Below are 16,698 nucleotides of genomic sequence, written 5' to 3'. Positions count from 1 at the left end.
ATATTATAAGCAATATTGGTTAAAAAATGCTTAGCGAACCATTAAAACAAAAGCAAGTTTAGGAAATTTAATTGAAAAGAAACAGAACCACCATTTTTGGCCACGTAGTTGCTCACAAAAGCTGAATAGTTCTTATTATAATTTAACTATTTATATCCTTATGATTTACAATTTTGAGTTATGTAGTTTTTTAAATGTCAGAATATTCAAAGGAAGGTACTAGAATATCTAACAACATAATTTAAAATTATTGACTGCCTATTTTTTTTTATACCCGCGAGATTCAAAGCAACGAAGATTTCTAGATAAATAAATATTATGAAAACGATCCACCTGTTGGAAAAACATTCTAAAAATTTCCAGAATTGTTCCGTAATGCGTGAACATATAGAAGTTCAAAGAAGTAAGACAATTATAAAGATCAACAACATTCATTAGTCGAGACATTGCCATACACAAGATCCAAGAGGAACTGTATTTTGTGTGTCGCATAACTGTGCAACCAGTGCCTTTGTGACCAGATTCACTTAAAATGTTTTAGAAAAAATAAGCACCAACATTCAGAAATGAAGTCACTGATATACACAAGAACCAAGTGACCAAGTCATCGGTTCAATGGACAACAATGTTAGGTTTTGCCTAAATAGAGGTCTGTATTTCAAATCGATAAAATTAGTGCACTGTATTTCAAATAAACGGATTTTAGTTTTTAAAATAAATAAGCTGTTAGTAATAAAGATTATTGGACTGATGTTTCCGAAATGAAACATCTAATTGATATTATTTGCAACGAATTCATAAAATCAATAGAAGGGCACAAGAACAATCAAATTGAATTCAGGTATTATACTAATTTAAAAGATATAGTTTCAGTATAGGCGTCAACAAACTCTACTAATGATGCTTAGTAGAGTTTGAGGACTGCTTAAAAGATGACAGTTTGTAAAAATAAATAAATTAAATTTTTCGATAGCAGAGCGAGACCTGAAATTACATACAATTTCACACTCATGTTTATTGTAACAAGTTTTACGATACATATAAAGAACTGAAAACCAGAAATTACCTTTATTTGATTGTGTGGTTCTGAAGACGAATTGTCGTAAGAGAATCAACTTAGCGTTGAATTTCTTGATGGTTGAATGTGAAAAATATCTTTAATAATTAAATTTGCTTAGATAATAATTTTATTAAAAAAATCAAAACTTATTTCGTCAGCTGTATTTTCCTCTGATTTGCTTAATTTCGTTTACTTTAACTAAAAATATCAAAATGAATCCTCACTAATAATACATTATGTGCTTTACCAATCAGAAGATAATTTAGATGCTAACATCAAACTCACAGTCGTGTCTTATGACTTTTTAACTTATAAAATTTTTTAGTTTACAGTTTACAGTTGATTCTCAACTAAGATAAGAAAAAACTTTTAGTTTAAAAATAAAGATATTTTTAGTCATATTATTCTAAACAAAAACGATTTTTTTTTTACTATTTTAAGCTGAAATTGCATTTTTAGGAAAAACACACTACTTTAAATCAACCTAATTCAAATTTACCGAATCAAGTGGTATTTCATAAACTAAACGACCTAAAAATGATATAGATTTAACTATGAAAATATATCCCTGTCTTTTACATTTAAAAAAAAAAATAGAAATTGAAAGTGTTTTAATTTCAATAATACAGTGAAAGCCACGGAGCTTTAGTTTACTGTGTTATACATTGGATTTATTTTAAGAATTACAGATGACGGAAATTTAAATTATTAGGATTAATTATAGTAACATATTGAATGAAATTGTAGGATATTTTTAATTAAAAAAAACTAACTCATCTAAAGAGCATAAAAATGGTAAAAATTACTCGAAATAGGGATTTATTTTCAAAGGTTAAAAGGAAATCTTTTTCAGGCACTAGCAATACATTATGACGCTACCACTGGTTGTTCAGAGTGGAATATGATCTTGTTTGGCATTTTATGTGGAGCGAAAGGAAGTAAGAAATATAGTTATATTTATCATATAGATTATACAAAAATAATGCATCTAAAAACAAATTAAAGACATGCAACATCTCTTCAAATTATTATATTAAACTTTTTCGCAAAGCAAATAATATTGTGATGGTTTTTAAGTTTAAAGTATTTTGAAAAAAATTCAAATCATAATTTTGTTTGAAAAATACATGTTTTGAGAGATTTCCAATGAGATGAGCAAAGTGTATCTTATAATTTTGAAATAGATGAAACGCCACAATTGATACCTTATTACGCAAACTTTCATTTCTTCTTTCAGTTTAGCTTCTTAGTATAAATGTCGTCTACTTTTAAGAAATAGTAGAAGAGTAAAACAACTATGAAGAAAACCCCCAAATTAAACTCAATATACAAGCTTATAATCCCTTTCAGTGTCTTGACGATGCATGACATACGCTTACGATACATAAATTATATATATTTTCTCACTAGTACTGAATTCTCGTGATTCAGTTATTTCAAGATCACATAAATCATCAATTATTGCGAACTCACTTTACACTCATTTGTGAATTTGGTATATGGATCAACCATCATTTGTTAAAAATAAGGTAGCATGAGGCTACCTTATGTTTTCATAAGGCTCTATAATTTAATTTTGATATGAATTCCATTTACAAATCAGCAGTGGTGCCCCTCGAAATTTTCTCGCATACTTCCTATAAAGGTGCTGTTTCTACCTTTCCATAAAATTGTGTGTATTGAGAAAGACGTGAATGCTCAGATTTTTATTTTTAGAGCCTCATACGAAAATTTTGTATAGAGCAGGAGGCCAAGTATGCAATTTCGTAGCCTTTTTATGTAGATCGATTTGATTCAAGATGTGATACAGAATTGCAATTTTATGATCAAGATCATATTTCAGTAAGTCAGTTTTTGTTTTACTGCGTTTAAATGCATAAGAAAGTACAGATCCACAAATGATCAACCCTTTTACGGATTTGATTCAAGCTTTTATAAGGATCTACACTTTTGATGCGAAAATTGTGTGCCAAATTTATCCATCCAATTCTAAACATTTTGTAGTTATTGTGTTCTTGTCCTCAGGCAGTCAAATAGTCGTTTCCCAAGTTTGGATTTTGTTAAAAATTAGATAGAAATCTACAAAATTAGTGAACAATCCTTATAACATGTTTCATATGTCTTAACTTATAACCTTTGTGGGTTATGTTCATAGACAGATAAACAGATATAATTCCAAAAAATTGTATCTTTAGGTCCGAGAGAGTTCTGGTGTTAAGAATCGGCAAAACATTGCTTTCAAATCTTTTAACAATGACACTACTGTCTACTTTTATACGAAAAAGTAAAAAAGTACTTAGTATCTTCAACATGCCCCTCAACAATCTTTCACTATATTATTATGGATTACTTTCGATCTTTATTACTGGACGATTCTGTCGCATTACTTGCTAACGAAAGACAGTGTGAGCCGTGGTCACAATCTTCTACAATTTAAATCTGACAAGAATTCTATAATCAAAAAGGTATGGTCAGAGGAATCATACCGTACATTTTTACAGAAGACTGTAGGGGATTCTTAGGGTCTAGGTAATTCAACGCATTCTATACAATATAGAATTTGTGCTTGGGCAATAATAGCATGCATTTTCATATGAATAGGCTTCTGGTATAGTTGATTTATATCCGATTCTCGAACAAGAATTATTAATTATAGAGTTATAAAGCACAAAAAATTCAGAAAACAAAATTTTCTCCTAAACTAACCAGACTGCGTTGCATTCATGTAGAAAAAATTCGATAATTTCGTCTAAACTAATAATCAGTCATTAGATTGTGTTGCATTCGTGTAGAATAAACAATGTCATCAGCTTTCTTTTAAGTAGGTAACGTCTTGTCTATGAAAGAATAACCGAGTCAAAATTTAAATATAATAAAAAATTATTTAATTATGAAAACATAAGTAATGTTATTATTCTAGATTGTATAGAATTTGATACTCTAAGGTGATCAAACAGATGATGCATATGTTACAGAACACTCGAAATAAAATTTAGAAACATCTATATAAACCTATACTTAAATATAGTTTTAGGGTGTGTCCCCATCAAGTATTTTACTTTTCATACCTTAAATAAATTGGGGTAAAAACCCTTAACCCCAACGAAATAAAAATTAATCTTAACAGAATTAAACATTATCTCTTATTTCTTCCTCCCATATATAAAAATATCATTTAAATTTTTTTAATAAAACTAATTAAAGGAATTAATTATCGTTTTAAGCGGAGTCAAAAAGTAATATAACATTTAAATCAAATTATAGAAATTCTTAACGCATATTGCACCTAATAAGCCTCCTATGTGTAAATTTTTAAACCTCTAAACAAGCAGATTTTTTCAACAGTTCTATAATATTATATTCAGGTCCCGATATTATTAACTAAACAACATATTAGATATTCATTGAAAAAAAGATACACCATCAAAATTCTTTAATCACAGCATCTAAAAATAACATCTAAAAATTATGAAAACTTGTTAATTTTTTTATATATTACAGTTATCTACTCGTGATAAAAAAAAATCATGAGTAAATCATTAGCATTACAAAAATATTAGAAACATGAATGTTGACGATGAAACGCGATGTTGAATATTAGAAATATTATAAATAATATAACATTATTTTACCGAAAACATCTTTCAATTTTTATAAGATATGCATTTTGAATTTTAATACCATATCGCATGACACTACAGTATGATCTACAATTCAAACTGAAAGTATGTATGTTTTTAGTCACAATACTCTAAAAGATTTTAATAGCTACTCAGTAGGAACAAATTGGTCATTTCAGTTACTTAAGGTGACCATTTTTTTAAAATCTGAAACCAGGACAACATGAATTTTGACCAGCCACGCCCAGATTTTATAAATTTTTATCAAAAATTCACCCAACGGCCAACCTGTATACCAAAGTAAATAAAAAACTTTTAGATATCAAAAAATGTTGCGTTTATTTAAACACAAGAAATGTGAAAACTAAAATATGATTTTACAATATAAAAATAAAGCATAATAAACATAACATGATAAGCCATACCTAATATAATAACATAATAAAACATAAGGAGTTATTTAATTTAGTTTGTTTTTTTATATTTTTCTGAGGAATGAATTGCTTTTAACAAATTTTTGTTTTCCTGTATATTTTCATAGAATTCCATACAGGTTGCATTTAAATTATTTTTGACAATCAACAAGGATTTCAAAGTTTCCACTTTCAATTGGGTTTTCTCGCTAGTCCAGATGTTGTTTAATAAAGAAAAATCCCGTTCGGTCGGTGCATTAGTTCCTGGCATACAGAGGCAATACTCTACCAATTTGCCAATATTACTGGACACATTTTCTTTAAAGGCTTTAAAAATTTCAATCCACCTATCTCGTGGCGGTCATGCTCATGCGACACCTGACGATATCACATGGAATTATCAGGGTTGCCAGTTTTAATTTTATTATTTTTATTTTATTACTTTTTTTGTTTTAATGTTTTCTAATCTAAAACCAGTACTTTTCGTGTACTGGTTTTGTTTAATGACTAACCAGGACTTATGCCCTGAAAACCAGTACTGTACTGGTAAAATCAGTACGAATGGTCACCTTACAGTTACTGATCCGTAGAACATGGCGGACAAAATAAAAGAAAGCTTCTTACCTTTTGGCATGGAAGACAAACACGTGACAAAGAGTCATATTTATGTCGACAGTCCTTCAAAAAAAATTCCATAATTTCTAGTTTTTTCTGGGTGAAAACACAAAACATGATTTGCTATTTCAGCATTGCAGATGGCCATATCCTTCAAGAGTCACCAATTACGTCGTTTTCAACTATTTTAGTCTAAGACAACCAATTGGAGAACGCGTTCGCATAATTGCTTGAAAACAATCTCGTAGGAGCAAAAATCAAGATTCAGACAACCACACGGCTTTTCAGATATCAGAGTTTATAGCATGTTTGGGTTGTTTCAACAGTAAACAAGGATCTCTAGCACAGAAACCAGCTTTACTTACAGGAGTCTGATAATGGTGATCAGAAAATAACTTCATCGCTTCAGCTAAGAATCTGCACTTGCTTTCAGGCATCAGAGTTGCCCAAGTCCCTCGAGTCTGTGTTGTCCTAACAGCATTAAAATTTTTTTTCGAGTCAAAACTAAATCTGTTTGGAAACAGGGAAAAAACTATTTTCTTTCCTAAGGGTTGCACATGAGCTTTGGAAACTTCAATTCCGTTAACTACGCTAAAATCAGCTTCAGTGTCACTGATCAATTCAAAAAATAGAAAATCATATCGAATAATGGGCTACCACGCAGAAATATATATATATATATATATATATATATATATATATATATATATACTAGCCGCCTTTGGCGACCAGCCGGTTCGCCAATCCTAATGTTCGTTTAAATTTTAATAATTAAATAGGTTTAACCGGAGTTTAACCCCCTTCTTCGCCAAGTTGCGATAACGCACCAAAGCTGGCAATCTTTATTATGCACTATAATTGAACATCTGCTTCTTTGCTTTTGAACATTTCGCAAGGCCGTTGTTTGCGATTTTTAAAAATTTCGCCAAGCAGGGGATAAAACTCCGGTCGTACCATTAAACATTTTACGCAATTCCAACTTTAATAGATTCTTCAGCAAAATATTTTAAAACTTCAAATTTTGATAGTCATATAATTCACTCATAATATTATAAAGGCCTTCAGTTATAGCGTGATATATATCTCTCTAATTTTCTGTTACCCCTCGTAGAAATTATGCTTTAAATTACAGTGTAAATGATTAATCTGCAATTAATATAATATTTTTTACTGAAACAAAGCATTTTTTTTAATAATATGATTACTGATAATAGAGTCTATGAGCGTTTAAACTTTATGGTCACTAAAGAATATCTTTCTTAATTTATGTAATATCTCAAGAATTTGTCAACAAAAATTTCTCAGATTCATCATGAACAGATCGATTCATTAACAATGTTTAATTTTAAATGCATCAAACACTAAGAAAATAAAATGAATCGTTTAAAATAATCGGTCGAAAACAGGTTTAAAAAAATCTACTTAAAAAACGATGTACTTAAAACTATAAGCATATACAAAAAATATATAACTAACATAAATACATTTTACTTACAAAAGCATGCAACTAACCTAAAAATAATTTAAATCGTCCGTTGGTTGTCATGCCAACAATCAGAACAATGCGCATGCGTGGATTTTCTTCGCCAGTTACGTCAACGCAAATGCGTAAATTTTTCTACGCCAGTTGGGGTAACGCTATGCAGATTAGACATTTTTAATTTCCTTTATTCTGTGTTATTTTAATTCAAAAGTACTTCAGAATGAATGTGAAACATGGATTAATTAACAATGTTGTAATTTTAAATGCATAAAACATTAAGAAAATAAACAGAATCGTTTGAAATAATCCGTCGAAAAATGTTAACCCTAGCCTAATTACTGTTGGGAGAAAAAAACAACTGATGCCTTACTTATTTGGCGATGGGGAAAATGGAAGATTTTTTTGGCGGAAAAGTTGGCGTTGGGAAAAATGGAAGATTTTTTTGGCGGGAAAGTTAGTTTTTAATTAATAATGGACTACCCCTAACATTTAGGGGGATGAAAAATAGATGTTGGCCGATTCTCATAGATACCGGATAAGCACAAAAAATTTCATCAAAATCGGTCAAGCCGTTTCGGAGGAGTATGGCAACGAAAACTGTGACACGAGAATTTTATATATTAGATTTAACAATTACTGTTTATCATTTAAAAAACTCACCCTCATAAGATTCAGACACAAGAATTCAGGAGAAGGATTTATAAAAAGAGAAAGAATTCTGAACTCAACGGGGGTTTAAATTAATGAGCCCATACCCATGGACGTATTTTCAATAAAAATAAATATTGACGAAAACAGATTTTTACCGTTAAGGCATTACGGTTATGAAACTGAAATTTTTAACCCTGGGAGCTGAAAGGTCAAAAGGGGCGAGTATTTCGCACGTGCAATCATGCGTAAAAGGATGCACAGTCAAGACTCCTTTCTATTTATAGATCAGTTCTTTTATTTTGAAAGAATTCGAGGAATGAATAAGTGGCCTTGTGGATAGAGCAACAAAGAATTCGAAAACATATACGCAACTAGCATTAAAAAATGACAGAATTTTGATTAAAATCTAATCTTTGAATAAAATTAAAAAGAAAAACCATGAAATAAGGATAAAGTAGCAAAAATATAATATGGGATTTTTGATAAGTAAAGATCAATTTCAAATATAATTTTTCAACATGATTTTGGCAAGCAAATATCGACTTCTTATTAAGAAATGTCCTGGAGATTTGGAATACCGAAAGCATTATATGCTCCGTAATTTTCTGATTAATGATTGAAAGAACATTTAAAACATACTCTTACAATTACAGAAAGAAACATAATTAGTATTTGATCCTTTTCAAGTAATTGGGTCTTCGAAATGTGGTAAAAATAAAATTTATGGCATCATTAGATCAACTGTAGAATTAATTTTTTAGTTAGAAGTACCAACTAACCTTACATTGTAATGATTAATAATTTTTCCATTTCAATCTAGGCTTTGACATTGAAGTTTACAGCGATTTTGCGAAACTTTTGGCTACTTCTTCTGACGTAGAAAGTGCAACTGTCCCTCAAGGAATGCAGGTTAGAACTAAAACATTCTATAGGTAAATTTCTTGATTTATTGTTATATACTGAAACATGTGAAATCTTTTTTGATAGGAGGTGGCTACTCAAATAGTAAAAGACACGAATAAAGAGAAATTCAATTCTATGCCAGTTGAGGTATCCAGTGTCCTTTAAATATATTTAACATTCTTTTGAAGCATTCTTATAAAATACTTACTGATATTTGTTTCATGCATATAGGAAGCAGAAGAGTGGCTACAAACCACAAATACTTTGTCTGGTGAAAAATTTCGAAAATTTCTTAAGAGGCATGGACACAGATGTATTAAAGAGGCAAGAAATATTTACCTTTTTTTCCTAATTTTAATTATAACAGTTCCTTGTTTAGAATATTTATGAATATAATTATTCAATTTTATTCATCAAATTAATTAAAATATTTAATTATAATTTAGAGGGACGTGCATGCTATAACATGGGAAATGGATCCCAAACAACTAGTGAAACTCTTACAGGTAAAAGTTGCACTTCATATTATTGTTACGGAAAATTTATTTCGAAAATAAAAAGTTGGTCGTAGTGAGATTTTCTAACAATTTTAATAAGAAACAGCGATACTTTATTTTACATGAAATCATGAACACACAGGCAGCAAATCACAGCCGAAGCGTACACTAACAGTGCTAACTATAAACAGCAATACAGAGGCAGCAAATCATTAGTAAACAATCGTAACAACACAAAGCACTCAGGCAAAACTCCACAGGAGAATGGCTTTGCACAACTATTTTGCGCCTCTTGATCGTCTTCTATTATCTATTGATTACTCACTTAAGCTAAACTCAACAGCTGACTCAAAACTAAATTGACTTCAGTTTTGTCTCCCGGCCTTTTATAGTTTTATGCCAAGGCAAAGAAGATTCTAGAAAGATTGTTAGACATCGTGTCCTAATGGAGCTGTAGCTATTCTGATTTTCTCTAATTCTCAAATCTTCGATTTTGTTTTCAAAGTCAAATAATCGGCAAGTTTGTCATCAGTGGCGTGACTCATTGACTCGCATCCATTTAGCATCCTTACAGGAAGTATATCGTGCTGAGAAGCATAGTTTCAAATTCGTAATATTTTTATCGTCACTTTAGTGTACGTACAGTTTAAAGACAATTAAAATATACATTAACTTTGTAATTTAACCAAACTATCAGCCCCTTTTTTTAAGAGTTTCAGCTTCCGATCTCATTTGTGTTGGCTTATCGCTTTTTATTCAAAATTTTTCCTATTGACATTCCGATAATCAATCGATTTTTTTATTGAAATTCCTCATTCATTAAAAAAAAAAAACTGGTTAAATTTACATTTCAATTCACTATGTTCAGAGCATAAACCCCAAATTTTAATGTGCCATGTTTATTAAATTTCCCTCAATTAATATGAATTCAAATATAGACATTTTTAATACCTTCAACTTTTATTAATTCCTGTAAGTGACTGTAAAATAAAATTAGATTTAAATCAGACTGTAAATTAGAGTTTTCCCTCTAGTCTCATATACCGGCAGTCGGCCACAACAAATCCTGTCGATACTGCTACGTTCAGTGGTGGCGGGGTGGTCGGCTGTACGCAAGAAGAAGAAGTCTCATATACCGGGATATTTCGGTTCGAATAAATTACGGCAATTATTTGATTATCAGAAGCTTTAATTTTTCTCGAATGAAATTTTAGCCATCTTTTACTGAAAGATCATAAAAAGATAAGAAAGAATAAGAAAAGATAAGAAATAAAGATATAAAAAGTGTTTAAACAAACAATTCTGGCAAGTAAGTTAAACCAATCAATCATGAATATCATAAATTTCATGCATTTCTTTATGATCATTAACATTTTCTTCTGTTTCTAAAAATGAAGCATATATTGATAAAGATTATTTTTTTTTAAGTCTATGTTAAAATATACGTCATACAAAAGTTTTAGAAAAATCGAAAGTTTGTATTCTATATTAAATCAAGCAGAATGCATAGCTCGACTAAAATAATTTTTTAAAAAAGGCAGCTAAACTGACCCTTTTTGAAAAACGCAATTATTTTTGTGCCAGTCTAATACTTTTATATATTGACAATATTAATGATTTTAAACGTTGTGAAAACAAAGGCAAGAGTTTTAAAATAGAAAATAATTAATATATCATTCTATATTCATCACATTCTGAATTTCATTTTTAGACTGTTAATTGAAGTCTATTAAATTCAATATTATTAAAAAATAAATCATTTCTGAAGCCATTTATATAATAGTCAACTCACAGAATAGAACAAAACGAGTAGTTGTCGGACAAACATGTTTATTGTTCTAACACAAACATAAGAAATGTAACAAAAACAGTTACATTTATATTTTCATATTTAACTGTTATAATAGCTTCAATTGGAAATTGAATTGTAGAATGTAATATAGGCCGATATATTTAGGGCTCCCCTCTCTATTTCGTCCGTGAAGAAATTCTTAGAATAGAAGGAAGTAGTGATCACTAAATGGCAAGCAAAAGTCTTTAATATTTCTACATATCGTTTTTTTAAATTAATTTTTTCAGATTTGATTTAATATGGAATAACAGACTTTCTTTTTGAAGTCGAAGTTTACCTGTTTTGCGTAAAGATCTGTCTGCTGTGTTTGCCTAAAGTTAATTTTTTAGGTGACATCAGTATCATAACAACGACATTTAAATACTTCTTCCTTAATGTCTGATGTCTTAATAAATATTGACCTGATGCTATCGGAAAATAATGTGCCCATTGCAAATAATTTTTTAAAAACTTTCAGATGATAATAAAATTTAATATTATTCCATCTAGTTCTTTGTGTCGTATAGAATGAGTTGAGTTATGATAAAATATCCGTTTTCAAACTAAATGGTTCTAAATTTGAGATTCAACTCTATCATCGATATAAATATCACAAATTTGACTGGGTACATATTTAATTTACCGTGGGGGGGATACTCTCTCGTAAATTTAGAATTTTCGCAACCCTCTCGTGCAATTTTAGAGAGGGCGATGTCATCTCAGTTGTTGATCGCAATTCGAAATGTAAAGGTCCATCACAGATTATGTTTAATTTTGCTTCAAAATGAGAGCTATACACGGTTATTCAAAAAAGTTGCAGATTTATAATATTTCATTCTAAGGAATGATAATAAATAAAGATATATACAATACAAATTTGTATTGGAGAAAATGCAAAGTTTATTTTATGCATTTGAATTATCTCGTTTGGTCTGATGCATTCAGATAATATCATTCGGTATTATGCATTCGGATCAACTCGTTCGGTTTTATGCATTTAGAGATAATCTCGTTCGTTTTTATGCATTCAGATAATCTCATTCGGTGTTATGCATTCAGCTAATCTCATTCGGTTTTAAGCATTCAGATATTCTCGTTCGGTTTTATGCATTCGGATAATCTTGTTTGATTTTATGCATTCAGCTAATCTTGTTTGGTTTTATGCATTCAGCTAATCTTGTTTGGTTTTATGCATTCAGCTAATCTTGTTTGGTTTTATGCATTCAGCTAATCTCATTCGGTTTTATGCATTCAGCTAATCTCATTCGGTTTTAAGCATTCAGATATTCTCGTTCGGTTTTATGCATTCGGATAATCTCGTCGGTTTTATGAATTCAGGTAATCTAGTTCACTTTATGCACTCAGATAATAAGCGTTCGGTTCTATGTATTCGAATAATACCGTTCAGTTTATCATATAATATACTCACAATGCATTACAAAATTAATTTGGCGCTACATATTTGATTAGCATTTTGAGACCAGATTTTGACTTCAGTACACAGTGCATTAAATGCTAAGATTGGTTAACTACACACTTGTAACTGTATATGATATAAGTTTAATTTCCGAGCTTTCCGAACTGTTAAGGAATGAGAGAAAAAATTGCTGCACTGATAAATAAATTAATTCAGTATATTTTTTAAAAGAATTTTTCCGAATAAGTTTTATGATAAATGACTTTCTCTAAGAATAATTTAACTAAATTTAACTACTATTTGCTATAATGATATAATTGGGATTTGATAAATAAACTTTCAGAACCCAGAAATTAACAATTTGAAGTCCACTATCCAGTACCACTGGACATCATATTTGGATGAACCCAGTGGTATTTTGTCCAAACCACTGGACATATTTCCTTGACATATTTATAAAGATGTTTTCTAAATTTCTTTTAAATTAAGCTCCAGTCTATTACTATATTTATAAAAGGTAAATTTTCTAACTCATAGACCAACACTCTAATAAAGCAATTGGATCTCAGAGGGTCAAATCTTTTTCCATTCATCTATATACCCTATGTGTCTATATCTAATGTCGTTCATTAGAACAAATTATTTTAAATCTGCTCTTTTCTTTTGAGTAATCCTCTATAACTAAAGCAAAATAATCAATGAAAGGTGTTTCTTACCATGTTGTGGATACAAATGTTCGCTTGCTACTTTAGTGTGGAATTTTTGGAATGACTAATTAAAATTTAACTCTCATTATCTGGCATATGTTAAACGACGAAATCGGTTAAAAATGCACGAGAAATATAGTATAAAAGCGCTACATTAACCTGTCCATACAAAGCTCCCTATTTAACACATAATTTTATTTTAATAAATGTTTTTAAAATTATTAAATCTGCATTGTATTTTCTTTGATTTATTTATCTTTGTTTTCATCCAGAATATGGCTAGCGTCACCAAAGAGATCTCATGTAACAAAGAAGAGAGTATCGATAGTATACTTTCACAGCTTAAAGTATCATTGGATTTCAAATCAACGTAAGACGAATATATAAATAAATTATCTCTCTTTTTTCGATTTTTGTTGTATCCTTATGGATTTTTAAAAATAATTTATAAGTTACAAAAAAATTGTTTTAGGTGCATGGTCAAGTTCATATTGCCTTATTGTCGCCGAGGTATTAGAGCAAGAGAAGCTGGTAAAGTAAGTGTCAGCCATTCTTTTTAGAAAGTGCTCAGAGCTCCTAAAAGTTAATTATTGCTAAAGACAAATTTTCTAGTACGATGTTCTTTAGAAACTGTTTTGTTCTTTCATAGGAATTACCACAATTCGATTGTCCTATTTTTAATGTAACAATTTGGACATTTATCTTTCTCCAAATTAAAATGATTTTGAAAATTAAATCATTTTGATTTGAATTGAGGAAAAAAAAGATAATAATATAATTAAAAATATATTGATTATTTACTGATAAGTGTGATCTTAGAAAAATGTTATTTGTTATTTTCTCGATATTAATTGTTTCCTGTTGTAGATCAATTCATGTCAGATCTGTTAATTTCAACAAAATTACCTCACTTGGAAAATCAGTTTTTGTAGAAAAAAAGGAGTAAAAGTTTTGTATTTTTCAAAACAATCTCATTTGACTGAAAAAATGGTAATTTAACTGTTTTCAAAAATAAAATTAAAATATTTAGTTGTCCCTGTAATGAAATGATTTACAAACTTGTTTCAGATAATTGAAAAAAAAATCTTGGAAGAAAAGAGAATTTTTAACTTATGCTGGCAATAAATGAAATAACATAAATTTTTTATAAAGTTTTAAAAGCAATTGGGTGTAATACTACAATAGAGAAAAAAGAGATACAAAAGAAATACATTATGAAAAAAAAAAGATTTCTTGGAAGAAAAGAGAATTCTTGATGCATGTTGGCAATAAATGATATTACAAAAATGTTTTATAAAGTTCTAAAAGAAATTAGGCTTAACATTATGATTGAGAAAAAAGTGATTCATTATAAATATGAATTTCAACGATCAATTTCTTAAAATTTTTTTTTTTATTTGTAGTCTCTTGCTGTTAAATCGTTTGATCACTGGCGGAAAGGTTTTCGACTCCTCGGGAGACAGATGGTATCTGAAGGACGTTTACCTGACGAAGAACTGATATTTTTCCTAACGTTTGACGAAATAAATGACTTACTGAATACCAGATCCCCCACCATAATTTCAAGGTATGTTGATTTCATTCCAAATTTTAAAGAACTATTTTGCCATTAGTGTTTTCATTCATATATACTTCTATCTTGAAAATATCATTAGAATTTTTTAAAAAAATAAATTTGTTAAATTTAAATCTGTAAAATATCCACATGAATACTTAATATTATGCACAGAACCATCAATTTGTAATTCATATTTGCTCTCAGTTCTCTCAGTTGTATAACATTATTTTCAGAGCAAGTCATCGACGAAAGATATTTCCCACTCTCGATAGTTATAAATTTCCAGAGATAATGAAAGGAATGCCAAAACCAGTAAATTATTCTTTTATTTCCTTTGATTAACTATATTAATTCTTTATATATTAATTAATGGAATTTATATGCCCAGTTGATAAAACATTTTTTTTATTTCAGATTAATGACGAAGAGGAATCTGCTGATACATATGAATTTGTTGCAGATTTAACATTGAAAGGTACTACAATGCTTCGCCTATACTATGAATTTAAGAGATATTTTGAATGATTGTGAAAAATATAATCAAGTTTGTTAAAGCTGTTTAGCGATAGAAATCCATTAGAAATGGCATTTTTAAAATCCCACATAATCTGAAGAACTATAACACTCTTCTTTTTACCAGCTCGAATTCGACGAACGACGTAAGATTTTCTTAATGGCACATCTATCTGTACCATACAGAACATGCGCTAACTTTCTTTTAGCGCAGTTCTAAAGGAGTTATCTTGCCCTGCCGAAGCATCCAAGGTAAAGAGAATGATACTCATCATGATAGCACTGAGGCGAGAAGCAAGTTAAATCCTAATGTTCATCTCTTGCCATGATCAAACCCTTCACATAAGAGGTACTCATCGTCATTGAAGTCTAGGTAACTCGCCACCACGCCACCACGCCATTACTTTACTCATCAGGAAAGCAATAAGCACTCATACAGAAGACTTCTTATATTCTTGTTTGGTGAATCATCCTTAGGGATATATATTTCTGTACTCTATGTCTCTGCTCCATCTCGAATACGAGGGAGAACCTGTCAGATTTCTGAATCGTACATCTATTTTTACTATTCAGAACTTGCGCAACTTTGTATTATCGCAACCCTTAAAGAGTCATTTAACCCTAAAGAAGCATCCAAGGTAAACAGAATGACACTTGTCACGACAGCACTGAGGAGAAAAAGAATTATGGTTTAATCCTAATGTTCATCATTGGTCATGATTCAGTTCTTCTCATAAGAGACACGTACAGGCATCTTAGTTTAGGTAACTTGCCCTCACGCATTACTTTACTCACCAGGAAGGCAATAAATCTAATCCCTCATAACGAAGACTTCTCATACTCATATTTGGAGTACAACCAGTAGGGGTATAGCATTCAGTACTCTATGTTTCTGAACTATCTCGAATACTAGGAAGGATCTGAGAGATTTTCTGAATGAGGCATCTATCTGTACTATTCAGAGCTTTCTATACCGTCGTCCTGGCATAGGGGTAGCGCGTCTTCCCCGCTTTCTAGGCGTCCTGGGTTCGAGTCCCGGTACGGGCATGGTTGTTCTTCCTCCGTTCTATCTGTGAGATGTGTGAATGTGCCCTCCTGTAAAAAGGGGTTGTGCAAGCGAATGAGATGTGTGAGTAGCTAAGACGTATTCTTGGCCCTAGTTGGCGCTACTAAAAACAAGAGACGCTCCCTTGGCTTAAAATCGCTGACTTCGTCAGCGAGCTTGTGCATGGCAAGTGCCATTATAAACAACAATAGCAACAGAGCTTTCTGTTCTATTACCGCAAAAGGAATTACCTCGCCCTGCCAACGCATACCAGGTAAACAGAATGATACTCGTCACAACAGCACTGAAGCGATATTTATAATTGAATCTTAATTTTCATCACTGGCCTAAGCAAACCCGTCTCATAAGAAATACGGACCGTCAA

At 30.4% G+C, this 16,698-nt stretch overlaps 1 protein-coding gene across 1 annotated transcript in view; it reads left to right on the top strand.

Annotated features, from left to right (window-relative positions):
• The window catches only part of LOC129968249 (putative phosphoenolpyruvate synthase), a 61,632-nt gene that overhangs the window by 37,853 nt on the left and 7,081 nt on the right, over nt 1-16,698 (top strand). The window contains exons 27-36 of the mRNA XM_056082104.1: nt 1,914-1,998; nt 8,663-8,751; nt 8,830-8,892; nt 8,977-9,069; nt 9,192-9,251; nt 13,470-13,567; nt 13,670-13,733; nt 14,601-14,764; nt 14,989-15,067; nt 15,170-15,230. Of these exons, the coding sequence (XP_055938079.1) occupies nt 1,914-1,998; nt 8,663-8,751; nt 8,830-8,892; nt 8,977-9,069; nt 9,192-9,251; nt 13,470-13,567; nt 13,670-13,733; nt 14,601-14,764; nt 14,989-15,067; nt 15,170-15,230 (856 nt within the window). The remainder of the gene's footprint in view (nt 1-1,913; nt 1,999-8,662; nt 8,752-8,829; nt 8,893-8,976; nt 9,070-9,191; nt 9,252-13,469; nt 13,568-13,669; nt 13,734-14,600; nt 14,765-14,988; nt 15,068-15,169; nt 15,231-16,698) is intronic.

This window comes from Argiope bruennichi, chromosome 5 (genome assembly GCF_947563725.1).
Source record: "Argiope bruennichi chromosome 5, qqArgBrue1.1, whole genome shotgun sequence".
Lineage (NCBI taxonomy): Eukaryota > Metazoa > Arthropoda > Arachnida > Araneae > Araneidae > Argiope > Argiope bruennichi.
This window is presented reverse-complemented; position numbering and strand designations above follow the sequence as displayed.